The sequence below is a fragment of the Diadema setosum genome, chromosome 7 (assembly GCF_964275005.1).
Source record: "Diadema setosum chromosome 7, eeDiaSeto1, whole genome shotgun sequence".
NCBI classification, from domain to species: Eukaryota; Metazoa; Echinodermata; class Echinoidea; order Diadematoida; family Diadematidae; genus Diadema; species Diadema setosum.
In genome coordinates, this window is record NC_092691.1 from 18,244,841 (window position 1) to 18,263,783 (window position 18,943).

At 38.7% G+C, this 18,943-nt stretch overlaps 2 protein-coding genes across 2 annotated transcripts; one reads left to right on the top strand and one right to left on the bottom strand.

Annotated features, from left to right (window-relative positions):
- Positions 1-3,819: 3,819 nt before the first annotated feature.
- Positions 3,820-6,006, bottom strand: LOC140231094 (uncharacterized). The gene has a single exon (XM_072311246.1). The coding sequence runs from the start codon at positions 6,004-6,006 to the stop codon at positions 3,820-3,822; it is 2,187 nt and encodes a 728-aa protein (XP_072167347.1).
- An 857-nt stretch (positions 6,007-6,863) lies between these two features.
- LOC140231095 (neuronal acetylcholine receptor subunit alpha-10-like) lies at positions 6,864-17,545 on the top strand. The gene is made up of 6 exons (XM_072311247.1): positions 6,864-6,867; positions 11,739-11,887; positions 12,920-12,964; positions 14,426-14,535; positions 16,121-16,659; positions 16,986-17,545. Exons 1-6 carry the CDS (start codon positions 6,864-6,866, stop codon positions 17,543-17,545), a joined length of 1,407 nt encoding a protein of 468 aa, XP_072167348.1.
- Positions 17,546-18,943: the final 1,398 nt, after the last annotated feature.

Sequence of the window (18,943 nt, forward strand, 5' to 3'; positions counted from 1 at the left end):
TATAGTATGAGCCATTAATTACATTAGACATTTAGAACTGTCTCACATCATGCTCAAGACAAGAAAAAGAAAACAAAACGGTGATGGTAACTGTGGGCAAGCAGCTCTAAAGCGGAAAGAATATATATATATACGTATATATATATATATATATATATATATATATATATATATATATATTTATTTATATCGATGGGCAACCTACGAAAACCAGTCTAAATCTATGTCTCTAGGCACTTCAAACGGTAAGTAACGATTACCTGAGCATGAACTATGTAATATTATTTGAAATGTAGGCCCTACAATAATATTGCACGGATCATAATAACTTGCGTCATCCAAACACTCACCGATGTTCGCTGCTGGAGAAGTCAACAGTGTTCCTTACAAGAGTGACTTTGTCGCCCTCTTGTGGCAAAACTACGATATAGCACATTGTCACAAGCTACATGTAAGCTGTAGGAACGCTGTTGCTCACAGATTTGCTAATCCATTTTAAAGAATGGTGCTCTTTCCTGAAACTCTGATATCAATGAGAGACATCAAACCTAGATGACAGTGATTTCAATAAATACAAAAACCCACTAAGCACTGGGAATAGTGGTAAAGATGATGATAACGGCATCACTGATAATGATAATTATAGCAACATGATGACAACACAAAAATAATATTCATAGTAAATGACAAATGATCATGTTGCTACCCATGAGTCATTTGCAATTATAATGCGACATTCATATAGAGAGCAAATAACCAAAACAATCTATTTCGACGTGTACACCCATGCGCGAGAAACAAATGCGTACTCCTATCACAGATGGTCCTTTTAGATGAGTGGAACGAAATATTGATTTTTGTCTTGTGTGTTGTGTGAGAGTGTGTGAGAGAGAGAGAGAGAGAGGGGGGGGGGGGAAGTGAGAGAGAGTATGTGTGTGTGTGTGTGTGTGTGTGTGTGTGTGTGTGTGTGGGAGGGATAAAAAAAAATCCACACCCATCATTAACAAGCCGGTATCTATAGCACGTAATTAGCTCTTAGCTTAATGAACTCGCCACAATCTGGTAAGCTTTTGGACCCTTTGAGCCATCACGCACACAACATCCGCTTCATCATTCTGTGGTGTTTTTTTGTTTCTCTCCTCTATCCTCACAAATCTAGCGAGGAATAGACAACCTCAAAACCTATCAACACAACCCAGGCGCAAATAAGCTATTACGCCCAGACCCAATCCAGCTATTACGCCAAATGCAATATTTCAGGGGAAACAAATTAACTCCGTAATTTCTTGCAAGCCAGAAGTCAAGTGGAAAAGTGTGACTGAAGACAATATTGGTAAGTAGATTTTCCTTCGAAGTTGTGTGATTGATATTACGTAAGTTTGTTACCTTTTTTCTTTCTCTTTTCCAATTCACTTCTTTGTGTGAACGACATGCTCTTAGCCAGCTGATCTCTATGTGAGATCATCTTGACACAGAGAAACTATTGTCCAATGCAAGTCATAGTAGTATCTACTTTCTATTTTATTATAAAATGGAGATTTAGAAAACGTCAAATTTCATCCCATCACGTGTGTGAAAAACATAACATATTCTAATTGGCTTATTTCATTTTCAATACTCAGTGCGCGATTGATAATCGTAAAAGTTGGTGCTATACTTGGTCCTATACAATATAATGTGACTTCCTTTGCTTTAACAATGTATTATATAAGTTCGTTCAATAAGGACACTCTGGAACCCCTCAATCTCGTTAAAGATAAAATCACCTCAGCAACCGTTCTTTTTATTGCCATTTTGATTTCTAACATTCCTAGATGTGTTCAAAATGTATTTAAGGCGTAAAAGAAACTAACTTTACTTCATGTTTCTGAAAAGTAGCTTATGCGACATTGCACAGTCTCAGTTTAACACTGTCAGATTAACTTTGGATGTTGGGACATGTGCCACCCCCCCCCCCACACACACACACACACAACACACACACACGCACACCCACACAATCCTGTTGATCAACATGTCCGCTCAAACTATTTTACCATTGTTGGTTATTGAAGCAAGTTTTAGAGAAATTTGGCCGCAGTGCCGCATGTATTGAGTTTGAGTGCCTGCGTTGAGGTCAAAGCAAATCTCAAAACGAGAATTTTCTTTCTTACATTATGTCATGAGGATCTTAGATAGCTTTAAGTACCCAACGTAAGTCTACTAAATATTGAATGTGAAATTGTCATTTCTCTCTCATCAATTACTCATAATGGTAAGTTTTGTCCTTCGACAATGACAACGGTAGAGAGTGTTATAAGAATGTCGTCTGAACAATATCTTTAATAAAATAATTTCACGTAAATTGCTGTAAATAACTCGTCATGTTCAAACAATAATAATACACACACTGTGTGCAAACGTACGTAATCAAGGTTCAAGAAGTGAATAGCTGTATGGCGTAGTAATTTAGCATTTCACAGACATAATATTGCCCACTTTACATTTAACGTGCGGAAACTACTCAAGCGACGTTTTCTTTGTCAACACTGTCAATCTCTTTTTTTTTTCAATGTATGTCAGTGGCGTTGTTTGATTCAGTGCTTAAAATGATAAACAACCTGCAAGTATGGTGGCTTCCTCGCTGCTAGAAAGAACAGTGTCCCGGCCACAATGAGAAATGCTGTGTGAAACACAGTGTGAAATATCTTCAAGTTGATTCGAGCGTTTTAACAGTGTGTACACATTGTCAAATTGTGAATCATCAATTCACAATGTGAAACAGAACATTACTATGTTAATACCCTGTAAAAAAACAAACAAACAAACAAACAAACACTCTACTGTGTAAAATAATCTTCACACTGTTGAGCGTTTTCACATAGTCGACTATGTGAACACAATTGAACACATTGGGACACTGTGTCCTTTCTAGCAGGGCTGTTCACATAACTACCTGGGAAAGTATTAATGTGGAATAACAAATCGATTCAGTCGGAATCTTGGTTTGTATAGGCATTGTGCTAAGGAGATTATGCATTAATTCAAACCAAAAAGAAAATCAGCAGTGCAGTTTGGAACAGCATTTCTTCTGATAATCCTATCAAGTCTGCTGTAATAAAAAGAAAAATTATCGTTATTTCAGTAAATGAAATGGATCGCAAGATAGCTCTGACTATTTCATTATATTGTCTGCGTAAATTTATTACGATACAGACAATTCACATTAAAATGTATCTTATAGATAGTCAATAAGTATAAGTGCTAATATGAATTGCTATGCGGTTGACGCTCAGGAAACCTCTTAAAACAATTAAAATCTTTTCTGCGTACAGTCAGTAAATTCTTAAAAGTTTTATAGACATATGGATTTTGTAATTATCAGGGAGTGATTAGGCGGTTAGATTTGATGAATCTTAAGATGATAACATGATTTAAAATCATGTACAATTGATAAAACATACACTGAATCGAAAATACATATTTTTGCATTTTTTCAACGTCAGCTGATCAAATAAATTTGTCAACAGCCATACTTATGTTGGACTGACAATACAAATTAACATTGATACTACAAGCATTGAAAAAGGCAAGATATTATTTGCATGCATTTTTTCATTCATGTACCTCACTTGATGTCAAAGGCAAAACATCGGTTAATCAAGCAGAAGAATTGAAATAACATCCATATGAACTATACAGTAAAACCAGATGAAAATAGTCTTTGCTAATGACCCGTTAACTTTCTTTGAATTTACCAACGTGTCAGCCCAACGCTGTCATAAATTTACCGACAATGTGATATCTCTAGACTTCTAATGAATGTGTTGCTTCCACCCGTCAAGTCTTAGCTACCACACCCGTCCCCTCTTCCCGACTTTGCTCCCTGTAAGCTCCTCTCATCGGGTCGTAGATTCTCGCCTCAGCGAATCGCACTCTCTTGCTAGACGCGTTTTCGGCGGCCTCTGACGATTGTTTCGACGTGGGCTGTGACGGTCCAAAACCCTGCGGGTTCTCGCGCCCGGCCTCCTTGTCCGTCGCCACTCTTCCTCCAGGGAGTCCCAAAGGCTTGGCGGTGTCTTGCGGTAAGTCATTGGCATCTGACAAGTCGGTCACAGTGGAGAGTCTGTACGGCTTCCCTTTTTGTACGGGGTGATGCTTTGCTAAGTTTGCACCTAAAGCCTGAGATTTTGTGATCTGATTTTCGTGCTTAGACAAAAGATTCCACTGGTATTGCTGTTGGCTCTTGGTATGCGAGTTCTGAAGGCGCACCCTGATCTCTTCCACTGCGCGACAAGTGTAACACTCGTTGATGAACCGACCATGTCTGCACAAGGACTGCCAAAGAGCCTTGGGATTTTCCTCGTTGAATTTTTTCCGCCGCTCTTGGGTCTCTCTGCTATTTTTATCTAAGCGGAGAGTTCTCTCTGCCTCCTTGATGACGTTAGTGCGCTTTACAGCGTCCACAAAAGAGTCGTGTAGTGTAACTCGCGCTTTGCCACTTTCCTCAAAATCCTTGCCGTTTGATGGTTGAGGCTTCACGTTGATTTTGTAAGATCGATGGTACGTTACCTTTCCAAGTTTGACTACGCCTCCTGGAATGTGAATCTGCTGCAGGGAGGCTCGCCGTGCTTTCACTGTGACATTGCCAGGCTGTGAGTTGGTGGGGATATCTGGCAGAGGTTTACTATCTCTCTTCAGGATGGATTTCTGAGTTTGTGGAGCAGAATTATCACTTCCTCTTACGATACGTCTTATAGATCCCGCTGTGGGAGAGCGAGGCCCACCACCAACAACTCTCGTGACGTCATATTGTAAATTGATCTTCTTATCCTTAAGAGTATTGGAAGGGACAGAATCTTTTTTCTTAGGTTCAATAACACTTTTGCTGCTAGATTTTACTCCATGAATTTCTTTCTTTTCAGTTTTCACCACCTTTTCTTTCACACCTTTTTTATCCTTGTCACCTTCCCTGTCACCTTCGTCTTTTTTCTCCTCAATCTCATCTTTCTCCTTGACAGCTTCCTGATTGCCGCTTTTGATGGCCGCTTCAAATTTGTATTTACTGGCTTGCGTTTCATTTGAAATACCGCCTTGATTAATGTTTGTTTGAGTGGGTGCGTCATCCAGATAAGTCGAACCACTGCTCTCGCTCGATTTAGGTAGGTCAATCGAACACGACTCGGTGTCATTGTCCTGATCATCGTAGTCGTCGTCATGATTAAGAAAGTCTGTCTCAACTTGAGGTAAGGAAACATGCAAGGTGACCTTTGACTTATAAGGCCCCTTCGTTCCCGGTTTCGGGAGGATCCCAGGGTGGTATTTCTGGAAAGACTGCCGTGTCAGGTGCGTTTGGGTATTCCCAGCTTCGTCAACTGTGATGACCTCAGTCGAGGAGTCCCCTACCTTCTTTTCCGATTTATCGGTAGCTTCTTGAGGCTTGTTTATTGGCGCTGGTCGCGAAACGGAAGAATAGACGATGGTATCGGTGGCCTTAAAGACAGGAATGTGCTTCACCTCACCGTCACCTCCCACAACCTTCCAGTAGCGGCAAAATGAGCTAGGAGATGTATCGTCCGACAACTTCTGAAGCTCGTGACTAAAAATATTGGACTTTATGATCCCTTGCCTCTTTAGAGCCTCTTTGTTCTTTTCAACAAGGTTATTGGCTATGGAGTTAGCAGAGCGCCATTGGGCTTGACTGATAAAGGTACGCGTCAAAGTCAGGGCTTCATTCTCCAACTCACTTACTCCCGGCAAAACGGCCTTCCGCGTTTGACGTTTTGGCCTCGCGCTTAGGCGGCCCTGCTCTCTGCTCTTAGAAATTGCTATGCGAGCTTGCTTGATCTTGTCCATACGCTTTGTGAATTCGAGCAGAGAGCTGCTGATGTGTTTCTGTTTCTGTTGCCGCTGCTGGTCCACATCCTGCTGTCCGACGATACCAGTCTCCTTGGTCTTTGGCATGAGTCGGGTTAGAGGCCCGTAGGCTGACGCTATGGCGCCGTAGTTCTTGGTCCCGAACACCATTTCGTCACTTGAGCAGTGTTCACTGTAGGTGGATATGAAATTAACTGTTGTCAGCGTATTCTAGTCAGTAACGGCATTGGACGAATAATGGTTGTAGTCTACATTTATTTACATAGTAACACACACAGATCTTACATGTATGTGTTTTATGATAATCATTATCTGCAATGTGATGCGTTTATATGAATATGCATGTATTATAAGTGTGTATGTTTGTGAAGTTATGAAGGGGAGAGAATGTCGTACGCTTATTCCAAGTTTATCAGTCCCCCCCCCCCTTTTTAATCTTAAACATTCCTAGACACAAACAATATCATTTTTTGAATATTTCCACAACCAGCAACGTGCATTCCAATGGTGCATATATAGGGCCTCTTTCATATCACACATATTGAAAACACAGAACCTTTATATTTATACGACTGCATGAGATGAGATGTTTTGTTTTTTAGCGAGTGTGTTTATGTGCGTGCGTGCGTGAGTCTGTGTGCGAACAAGTATAGTGTGTGTTTCATTTTGTTTTTCTTTTGCCGAATGATTTTATGGAAATCGGGATAAGTTGTTTGTTACCTCTGAGCCTAAGGTCTCCACCAAATACTGGCATTTTTGCAGAGAGCAATGGTGAGTGTCACTAGGATTAGAATCTGCTTGTTTCACTGTCGTTTAGTAATTCCCATCACGAAGTGGCTTTGCAGCCATGGGCAAAATTACTCAAGTGACATATTGGAGAGTACATTCTAAATTGGTGTAATTCCTTGCTTTTTCCATAAAATCTTTGGATTTCAAAGAGATTTTGTGCAAGGAATCTCGCCGGAACGATATTTCATGTTGGAAACGAATGGAGAGGAAATCTAACGATGAGTGAGTTGGCGGTTGTTAGATGTCAGAGATAAAAGTTACCTTTAGCATTTAGCAGAGTGACTATATGATGATGTATTACATGATGCCACCTTCTTCAGAGGTCAACAAAGGATGTTAGGGGACAAACATCTAATATAGGCAATGGTAGACTTGGTGTGGCTTAAAGGAAGAGATCACCCTAATCTATGATTACGGAAACCTCTTGAATTCAAGTTAAGTATCACCGAGAGTTCCTTTGATAGAAGGAAAATGCTGATTCGAGCATAAAGTGATAGCATGATAATTATATCTCGACAAGTGACGCGAGTCACAGTTTTCTTGCATGGCAAACAAACAAATTAATGACCTGTCAATGACGACTAGCTTAGTTTGACTTTTCTTGAAGTTATGAAAGCTTTTATTTTTGTTGTTGTTATATCTGGATCAAATGTCATCCATTTTCCAATTTCAGACAATCTTGTGATGGACAAGACGTAATAATATACTGCAGCCAAAAAGTGTATGCACCATTTTGTAAGATCTATCCTTTACACCACCATACTGTTTATTTTTCAGTTGTATTCACTCATCACTTTTTTTCGAGTAAGATTACATGACGGGATAATGAGGAAATGATGCGCCATTGTCTTTACATAACATTTCTCTTCCCTAATGTTTATCGTTTATTTCCAAACAGTGAGCAACTTATGTCTGCTTGGTCAGTTGCAAAGGGCATATACATTTCGATGAATGAATCTACTATACAAAACTCATTATTCTGAACACTACTTTGTCTGGTTTTTTTTTATGCGTTTTTCTTTCTGGCGAAATGGCGTGGTGTCGCTTTGTCATGCTACGCTTGACTCGTATTCAGATTGAGCGTTTAAGAGCCGTTTCTAATATAGTAATGTTATAATATCCGAAATAGGTTTCACTCAAACGTTCGGCAAAAATGCATTTATGTATTGGACAAATCGTACACATTACGTGTTTACGATCCACTTCTGTGTCTGTGACAAATGTCTGTTGATAACATATGCTGAAGACAGTGATATAGAGACAAACATACCTTGAACAGTGTATTGGATTTCCATCTAGTCAGTCTCGTTTCTTGATGCCCTCTCAGGTATGCCTTCACTTTCCTGTTGAAGTCCTAAAACAAAATAGTTCTTGGCCAATATGCAGTCCCCCTCCATCCTGGATAACTTAATGACAATGTTTATTAACCTTAGACGTTAATCGTTGTTTTCCATGCACTGATGTAGAGGAACATGTACAGAGATCACTGTGAGTATAGTTTCGTTTCGACTCTGTTTCACAGGCTGGTAAAGAGGGAGAAGAGATAGTGGACGGAGAATATATAAAAGATATCGATTGATGATTTCGATTCCTGAGGTAGTGATCGCAGTCTATATCTGTTTCTACTCGACTGCCCTTTTCTTTACATGTAAATGCAATCGATGTAAAGTTTTAGTACCCTTTGTCAAACAGAGAGGGGAGGGGAATAGTCGATACCTTCTCAGTCCAGGTCCGCGGTGGCGGTATAGGGGAGTTCTGCAGGTTCTTTCGCGTCTCAGCGCCACTGTTGCCTGGTAACGACGTCACCAGAGTTAGCCCCCTGACGGACATGAAAGGTTCTCGCGGGGCTAATTAGTGTGGAAATGTGGAGAAGGGCGCTGTGAGACTGTTCGTTTTTTCCATCTGATCGAGGACACACGAGTATTGAAAATAATTATATCTTACCATGCAAAACATCAACTTTTGAACAAATAATGGTGTGTAAGATTCTTTCCCGCATAACAAAGAAAACGATTCCCCTAATGTCAATTAAGCCAACATACACGATCTCAATCTAACCCGCGAAGGGAGAGCAAATGAGTGTTTAGGCGCAACGATTGCATTTGAAAACAGTTTCAGGTTGGGTAACTTATTGTTTGGACTCAAATAGTAAGGTCGACCTGCAAAATAACGTAGTCTATTCGTTTGTTTCTTTGGTTGTTTTTTTTTTTCACAATATGAGGCAACATCAAAATTAAATTCGCAAGAAATAACATCCATGATTTCGTGTCATTACCAATACCGAAGTATATTGTATTGTATTTGATTCTTTTTGAAGGAATTGATATGAGAGCACTTTGCTAAATGGGTAAGACCAAGAATTTGTCAACAGAATGTCTTGGGTACTAGGTGCGTGCGTTTATACTCGCACAAGATGTTTTGCCCACTATGCATAATCTTTGGATAAAAAAAAAAAGAATATTCCATAAGCTTTACGGATTTGGCGACATTTAATACACCCATCGACAAGGCATGATGACTAACCAATATTCTGCATGCTGTTGTACGTTTCTTTCAGATATATCCTAAGACTTCATCAATTAAAATCTATATGTACATCATGTATCTTTCCAAAGTCACGGGCACACATCAAACTTGAAAAAGGTTTTGCGCTACATTCAAAGCATGTGATAAAATGTTGCCGTAAATTCTATCAAAGATGATTTTGATAAATGCATGGTAACATTAGTATGAATAATATCTGTAATAAAAGCCTGGAAATAAAACTTAAATTAATGTGGTTATCATGACTAGCAAAATAGCAAGAGAAAAAAAAACTCTCCTTCAATTGAAATGCGCTTGCAAGTTCATACAGACTAGCTGTGAAACTATGTTAGGATATTTTTTGTATCCTTCATTTTAATACGTATTGATCATATCTTCATTTTGATGTAAACATTGACGTGGGCCCCATTTCATAAAAAAAAAACGAAGTTAATATGATATAGCTGTTCTTATTGGAATGGCGGTTGTCATGGTAATGATAAGTATCCAACTTCCTGATTGGCTGTTGCAATGGGAATTTGCCATTCCAGCAAGAGTTTCTATCCTAACTTCTTTTTTTTTTCATGAAATGGGGCCCTGGTCTTCATAATGCTTTGTCTCTTGGTCTCTTGCAGAAAGTTCGACACCATGGGCAGTATAAAACTGAACAGATATATCTCTATCCTCTCCTCACTCGGATTTTTTGCAGCGTGTTTTTCAGGTAAGCTACATTTATTTTATTTACTGACTTCATGCAGATAAATATAATTTCATTCTATCAATACGTGTGTTGCTTTTATTGTTGTTGTTGTGTTCCGTTTATTTTGACTTGTTTTACAGTTCAGTAGTTTAACCCACTACGGATGGGAATCTAGTGGGCTCTAGCTAAACCAATTTATGAGAATATTAGAATCTCTCATAACAGAATTGGTTTAAAGAATGATGCTTTTGGCTCAAAACTGTCGACGGTTCAAGCATCCTTGACGTAATAGGAATGCGTCGCTCGCCCTGCGGTTCTATATCTTGATCCCAAGAAGATTGAGTTACAATTAAGGACAAAATACTTAACACTCACTCTGAAATTAATATGTTTGTATCATTTATGAGTAGTTGTTGGAGTAGTAAATGAACCACATTCTGATTTCACATTGATATTGATATGAGAGAATAATCATTAATGTAGTTTTTAGTCGTCACTTGAGTCTTTTTAGAAAAAAAAAATAACATTCTTTGTGTGTGTTTTCAGTAAATATGTCTACAAACCATATGAGTCACATTCCATTATGCTGTTATCAACCAACAGCATACTGACAGTAACATACCTTTCAGCGGTGTTGGAGGTATAATAATACATGTAATAAAAAAATCGAAACAAAACCAAAGCGTGACTCTAGCCGACACTAATCTTTACAAGCTACAATATCGATTTTCCCCCATAACACATTTGAGCACCAACCAATCGTTGGCATGTGTTGCATGACACAGTATGCATTTTTAAAGCTGTAACTCAGTACAAAATGTATTGGCTTGATGACGGGTACAAGTCCCGACCAGTGGTTGGGAGCGTCCTTTTCTATACAGCTTTCAATCGATATACAGCTTCCCACCAAACAGGTCGTCTGAGGCACTCTGCAATCTGTTCACCTATTTCTGTCAATTCTGCTTATTGCATGCCTGGTGCACAACGCATGATATTTTTCATTGTAAAGTTGCAATAAAAAAGGGTAAGAAGAAACGATAAGACGCTTTGTTGAAAGCGTGAATCTTTTCAAGGAATTGGTAGGGTCTAGCGTATTTAACCAAATTCTACAATTCCGCATCGATATGGTGATAAAATATGTAGTTTATAATGCTATGGAATTCTGAGAACAAAAGTCACTGGGCCCATTAGTGCCGTCCCTTGAATTGAATTATCACTCGAGCCGTGAGCCAAATCCTACAGCCCCAAATCACGTCTATTTGCCTAGTCGCTTTTAAAATCATAAAAGTATGTTGCAAAATGTCTAAATACTTCTATCTAACATGTTTAAGTAGCATTGATTAATCCTCGTGTGATTGTTTGCCTCGTCAAACAAACAAACAAACAAACATCCTGCACATATACACACAAAACATGGATAGATAGATAGATAGATAGACAGGTAGGTAGATGAATAGACAGATATAAGATAGATAGATATATAGATAGAAGAACAGCAAATTTTGCGAGAAATGAAAACCAATGTTGATATTACTTTTCATTTCTTAATTCTTTGTCGCTGTCATAGGCGACGACTTGGCATTCTGTGGTTAAAGGGCACCTACTTTTATCATCATGGTCATGAGAAAGAAAAGCAATTTCTGTAATGTTTATTCGTCCAAAAACTTTGATTTCTTTATTTTCGCATCGCTAGAATTATCTGCACAATGGGATTAGCAAACTTAATGCTAAGTTACGTAGACTTCCATACGGCAAATGAAAACAGATAGGTCAAGGCTGAAACTATTAAAACAGATGAAAGAGTAACAAAGAATAGTGCCAATTTACTTCTTCATTGTGATCACATCGTCATTATAATTACTCTCTGCAGACGTTGGGGCTGATCCCGTATTCCAGACTGCGCAACTGAGCTCGTATCTCCTCGACAATGGTTACAGTTCTGTTGTCCGTCCCGTCATGCACCAGAGTGAAGCGATTACGGTCATGATGGATATCGCTGTTATAGGACTCCTCGATATGGTAAGTATAATATATAGGCGTATACAGTCTGAGAATTGGTAAAGAAAAATAAAAGTTTGACATCAGCGAATGAACTTTTTTGTGTGTGTTCTTATTTTTAAAGGTTAAAGAATATGCTTAGTTAGCACCCACATTGATTGGCATGGATTATCCTCTATGTTCTTAGAATAATTTGAATCTTTTTTTCAGGGCTGATGTATAATGAGGAAAATTATGCAAGTTCAAGTTAAATTTGTAATAAATTTAATAACCTTTGCGAAAACGTTATGCAGTTAGTCCCCATTAAAGCATTTGAATTGTGAGTCGGATGAGCATCTTACGAAAGCTTCGTTGTCACTTTCGCTTGATTAATAAGGATGTTGCATTCTTTTCGAGCCCTTCAGTCATTGCATGCTAATGTCGATTAACTTAGACTTAACAATGGTAAGAGAGGATGATGACAGTCACAGTAGCCATTTTGCATTCATATCATGGAAATATCCCATTCGTCGCTCTTCAAATGCTCATGACACTTTTTAAGTAATTCAAGGGGATATTTGAATACAATAAGAGAGCCAGAGGGACGGGGGAGGAAGGGAGAGAAAGAGGGAAAAAGAGACCTATAGGTACGAAACAAGCAAAACACGATACTTTATTAGCTTCATATTTGCTGATATTCACTTTTCCGTGCACTCTGCACTATAATTGTGGCTATCAATTTCTTGTTCATAATACACGACCGACTGTTGGTCCAAACTCCGTCTCGGCAGAATCAGCCGTGCGGTATAGATTTGTTCCAATTCCATACCCAGTAATCGTCTGAAACACAATATGAGACGAGTGCCAAAATAGATCTCAGCGACTTGATGGTCACGGCTAACTATCTTTCCCTGAAAGCGGACCGGCACTCCGAAAATTCCCCCGAGTCGAGCTATCGCATCCCAGGTAAGCAGAGATTGAGTTTGGGCAGAAACCGATACATGGACACTCCCATACTTTTCCCTCCCGTATTAATCGATTGCCGCCTCTTCTCTTTATGGTCTGTTTGTACAGGACGAGGCGAATCAAATTATGACAGCCAACACCTACATGACACAGGTATGATGGGCCCTGGAAGGAAGCAATTTTCTTTCCGTCATAAAAATCCATGCTGTCACATATAGCCTCCGAGGACAGACGTTTTAGGGGTGTCATCTATCGATGATAATAATGGTGCCATGCACAAGTATGACCTGGGCGTTAAACTCTTGCTGCATCATGTGTAATACTCGATGTATTAAGAAAATAGAACTAGAACTGGAGTAAAACGTCAGTTAAAAAGTCAGTTCAATTATTAAGACAAATGTCATGTGGCAAAGATTCTTACAGTGATGTCGTGTATTCCCGTCCCGAATCGCTGCTTCTAGCACCGTACTTAATGCACAACGTATTGCTCAACAAAATAATGTGCTACAGTGACGTAAGATATTCTAATGAGAAATGCGATCGTGTAACGATTTATAAACAGAAAGGGATATAAATTGTCGTACGATGAATAAAGGTACAGATTTAATTTCGACTGGGCTAACGGACTGTCTCCTGTAGTACTTGTTGCAAGATTGCGACGTCCTCCTGAACGGATGGATTGCATTTTTGGTCGAGCGTAAAATCTTACCACCCCCCCCCCCCCTCCCCCCCAGCGGCGCCAAAACAAAAGTAACATGATCTAACTTCAAATTAGATTTTCGGTGAGTTCCGTATCCGGTAGAAGGCAAGAATTTTCTCCCTTTTCACAAATCGTGCTAATCATCAAGATGCGCTTTCGCTAAGACTTCATTGTAAATGTGTGTATGAAGCATAGGGTGACTACGATACTGTGTAAATAGTATGAAATAAATAATGCACGATGAAATACCTAATTTTAGTATTCCTACGCTAAAGGTCTGGGTGATTCCATTTTTCGTTTTTGATAAAGTAATAACTATTGGGACATTCCAAAACTATCAACTGAAAGTCTAAAAGGAAAACAAAGACGATTATCAGATGTAAAAAATATATACTAACTGTCAAACAAAAAAACAAAAAAACACTGTCCATCATATTTATACTATTTATCATTTATTTCTCATTTATTTTTTCTTCTTTGCCGAAGATGTACAATCAAATACAAATAATAACATATCAAATAGACACTCAAGTACGTCTGTTTAGCACGAGATATAATGTTTATATCAATGTGCGTTGATGAAATAGTTTCGTGGATGTTGGGTAGTTTTTTCAAAAGACCATTTTTTTCGTTCAAACCAGGCACTTGCGCATGGTAAGCGTTGTAGGTGTTGGTGATGGTGGTTTGTTGTTGTTGTTGTTGTTGTTGTTGTTGTTGTTGTTGTTGTTGTTGTTGTTGTTGTTGTTGTTGTTTTTAATTACGAAGTATTGATGAAGTCATACAGGTATTATGCGTTTTGGGGGATATCAGTAAGATGGATATAGCCTCTCACAAATTATCGTTATAACTATCATCATTATCATGATTACTATGATACTCATACAGGTTTGATTCTCTGTGTTTTCGTCCTCTAGCGGTGGCATGATTCCTTCTTGGTTTGGGATCCCGCCTCATTCTGGAATATCACTGCTATTCAGATCCCCATAGAGAGCATATGGAGACCAGACATAATTCTTATCAACAAGTAAGAACGTTTTGAACATATTGTTTTTAATGTGCACCTTCCTTTTGTCTTTTCCCATATGCATTTACTCAAGGTTTGTTGTTGTGCATTACATCTTCTTCTTTTTTTATTTCCTACCTTCCAAACAACACTTCAGCCTGTATTCCGTTGTGATTCCATCTCAGTGTGGCATTTGTTCAAAATCAGGTCTAAATTCAAGTTTTATTTTTTCTCCATTTCCAGCATATCACATACGTACAATGTAAATAAAAGGAAAGAGATGAAACATAGGTAGTCGAAAAGCAGGGTACACTGTACTTTGATGAGAATTAAATAAGCGATATATTTGAGTATTATTTTTTTTGGGGGGGGGGGACGGATGGAGATGGGGGGGGGGGAGTCCGCACTACTTATCATGCCTATCCATGACATTATTAATCACGTGTGTTTTATTTAAAAGATTGCAATAAAAGTCCACTTCAGTTTACTTTAGATACAGCAAGTGACGGGGCCTTTTTAATCATCACATAGTGCGTTCCAAAATCTTGACCTGTCACAATAAACCTATATTTTGTGCAGTGACCTTAACAATAATGATATTCTCTAGATCGCCTGGTATGATATTAATAGAATACAAATAAATACAATTAATAGACAGTTTTTTATGAAACGTGTCAGTAAATAAGGCATTTGAGTGCCGTTTTATTTCCCTTTTAATTAAACATAAACTGACCTTGCTGAAAAATGGTATAAATGGTTCATCTTTAACAATCTATTCGCAAGGAAAAAGTGGATCTGTATAATGATATCGTATAAGATAAATTAGTATAATCCAGAGTTTTTTAAGTGAAACTTTATCAATAACACCAATGTTTCGAGGGATAATTAATTCTCATATATACAATTATAGTCTTTTGGCAATTTTTAAGATAGTTATAAGATATCTTTAATAATATGGTGATCTCAAGGAAATGAATGAGGGAGACATTTTCAAAGGGAACCCCATCAAAGAAAATGTTTGTTTGTAAATAAGGGATAGTATTGCTAAACGCCATACCATAAAGAAAATATATATATATATATTATCTTTTTTTTTTTCAGATTAAGCAAGTTTATTAGCTCTTATCCATTGCAAATTTTAAACATCCCATGTTTATTCTTACAGCAGTTGTGTGAAGATTATGGAGTGAGCGGAATAAACTAGTATTATCAGCAAAAATGTGAAAGCAGCATTTGTCGGATTTACTAAAATCGCTTATGTATAGAATGATTTAAAGTTAACATAACAGGCTACCCTGTGTGTCTTCACAGAGTATATTCCGCAATTCTGAGGCATAACCATTCAAGAAATCATATTATTGCTTTGAAAGGAAGTTCCTGAACCATTCTACCGCCATTCCACGTATGAATGTTGATATCTTTCTGGAGCTAAACCTTGATCAAGACGAGTGTGAAAACTTCCATTAATGTATCTACGTTTATCTCATTCCTTTGTAGAATTCAATGTAATTATGAAATTAGTCCAAAAAGCAAATTGCAGGCGCAGCTTGCAGCTTATTAAATTTGTCTCTTAACCGCCTTCTTCTCTGGCTCTCTTCCTCTCCAGTGCAAACGACAACTTAGATGGCGGTATTCGCTGGACGCATGCAACCGTCGACTTCACTGGGGAGGTTGTTTGGCGAACCAATGCTATTTTGATGAGTGCCTGTCCGATGAATCCGCTCTATTTCCCATTCGATACACAAGAGTGCCCACTCGTCTTCGGATCGTGGACGTTCAACGGCGACCAAGTTGATGTCATCATCAACAGCACCGTGGGAGACATGTCCCAATTTGTGGGAAACGGCGAATGGGACTTGGACGGTTTCCCCGTGCAACGTGAAGTTACCCACAAGCTTTGTTGCACCGGCGACTACCCTGTCATTACCTACACAATAGTGCTGCAGCGGCGTTTCCTTTTCTACTTCTTCAACCTCGTCATCCCCTGCGTCCTCATTTCTACCTTGGTGCTGATGGGTTTCTACCTGCCGTCGGATGCCGGAGAAAAGATCACACTCACCCTTACCCTTCTCCTTGCCCTTACTGTGTTCCTCCTGCTGGTTGCTGAGACCATGCCACCAACTTCCGACTTGGTTCCTCTCATATGTAAGTCTAGCATGTTATGCTTTTAAGATTTATTTTTTTCGCAGTTCTGCAATTAAGAATAAACACACATGACGTGCCCGGCATTAATCCTTAAATCTGACATATTGTTACTCATACGTTTCACAACATTATCTTTAAACAATTACAATAATAATAATAATAATAATTACAGTCTGAAGGTATGCTACTTTTCCAAAAACACGAATGAAGGTTGGTGACTGGGGAAAATTTCCAGACAAAGTCGAAATGTCTGTCTGGTAGTTAAAATGAATATTGAACAATACGTCATTTGTGTTTCAACGCGCCATTTGTATTTGTTACTGCAGCCCAATACTTCGCCGCCATCATCGTTGCAGTTGGCGTCTGTACTGTCTTCGCCGTCATCAACCTCAATCTCCATCACCGTGGCGACAGCAAGCGCGCCCCGAAATGTCTTCGACGAGTTGTCCTCGGGAAGCTTGCCAAGTTCATCAGGGTAAGGACAATCCCCGTTGAGGAAGAAGATGACGAAATCGATTCCGTCACTCCCGCTGCGGCTTCCTCGTCGTTCATGGACGCCTGCAAGAGTCAAGATGATGTGGGCGTCGGAGTACTTAACCCCGTTTTCGAAGGCGATGACGGCAACGAGGATCCGTTCGCCTGCACGGCCTCGTCATCGTCTTCGACCTGTGACGGCGACGAGATCGAGCGCTTCATGACCAGGGCAATGCGGGCCGTGACGTATCTGACCAAGCTGAATGTCGACGAAGCTGAGAGCAGCCAGCTGTCCAAAGAGTGGATGCACATTGCCATGGTGCTCGACCACTGCTGCGTCTACACCTTCTTATTCATCTTCTTCCTCATAACCATAGGAACCATACTGGTAGCCGCCGTTCGAGCCTCCTAAAGTCGAGCAAAGTGTACAATTAGCGTTGAGATTAAACAATCCAACAATGTTTCCACATCTCTGAACTAAATTTGAGCATTCGCTGCATACTGATTGTATGTGTGCCGGTCATTGTTCTCTTTAGATGGGCTTTATGTATAAGTTATTACATAATAATTATCAAGAAGAAAATAAGCATTGACTCTTATTTACAGGCTCTCATACTTTTCATAGCATTTGATATGCGCGAAGAACAAAAGAGATAAGCAACTTCTTGATGATATGATAATTGTTTGCATTGTTCAGTTTTAAATGATCGATCACAAATAAAAGACAATATAAACTTGATTGGATAAATCCATTGACAGAATATATACCAGCTGGCCAATAAACATTCCACAAGATCAACACTTTTAATGCTATGATAAAAATAACTTGAAAGGGAATATGTTTAAAAAGATTCTGAGATACAGATCGGCGCAAAAGAGAAGTTCGTAGTCGGGTTTGGTAACTGAAATGCCGAAGTATACCGTGTACTGCTAGTGCATGATCAGGGTTTAAAAATTCAATTCACTTCAAGTAATTAGCCAATGTGTTACAAAGAAGACAGGGGTTTTTGTTTAACTTCAGAAGGAAATCACTGAAACTGTAAATAAATATGTGGTTATCGTTTTTATTTCGTTTCTTTAAGGCAGATGGTTTTTTGATGTTGATTACCATATATAGTGGTCCTTTTTTACCAACACTGAAACAATGATTACTGTATAAGCCAAGAATAGCTCCGTCTCACTTTGAACGCCTCCAGGAAATGTTTCTTTTCAAGGGCGAAAAATCAGACAACATTTCGTTTGATCAATATGTAATGAAAATGCGTCGTTGCCTCGAATTTTAATAATTATATCGAATTTTGACAAAAGTGCTCAGGTTGTAAATAAATATCGTTGTCACCTAATTGCAATACCGCTACTGCTTGTGGTCGACATGCACGCTACGGTTAATGAGAACCAACTGATCAAGAAGGCAATACTGGAAAGCTATGACAAGCTTTGTAAATAATCAATCTTTCTTCTGAACGCCCCTCTTACGTCATTTCAACCCTCAGAATCTTTGCAATATTCATACTCATTATATGTGCATATGTGTAATGGTTAAGATCTTCAACGATGATTGTTTGTGCATTGATTTCTGTGTGTCTATAATTAATCGAATGAAAGCATTGAAGAAAGTATCAACTATAGTATTTGTATTTGAAATAAAGTACATTCAGTGAATTTGATAAAGAAAAACAGGTCACTATATATAACAATATTGTATGTCTGCATACTCAGGTTGTAGAGTTTGATACACTTAATTATGTGATCACTGTTTATTTTTTGATAGGACCTTAGCAATGATACTTTTAGAATTAGAATATTTCCA

What these genes read in the sequence shown, in the direction of transcription:
- LOC140231094 (XM_072311246.1), bottom strand. Translation starts at nt 6,006, where the DNA reads ATGGTGTTCGGGACCAAGAACTACGGCGCCATAGCGTCAGCCTACGGG.
- LOC140231095 (XM_072311247.1), top strand. An exon ending in CCAACACCTACATGACACAG is followed by an intron (nt 12,965 to 14,425) that starts GTATGATGGGCC and finishes TTCGTCCTCTAG; the next exon opens with CGGTGGCATGATTCCTTCTT. An exon ending in CGACTTGGTTCCTCTCATAT is followed by an intron (nt 16,660 to 16,985) that starts GTAAGTCTAGCA and finishes TTGTTACTGCAG; the next exon opens with CCCAATACTTCGCCGCCATC.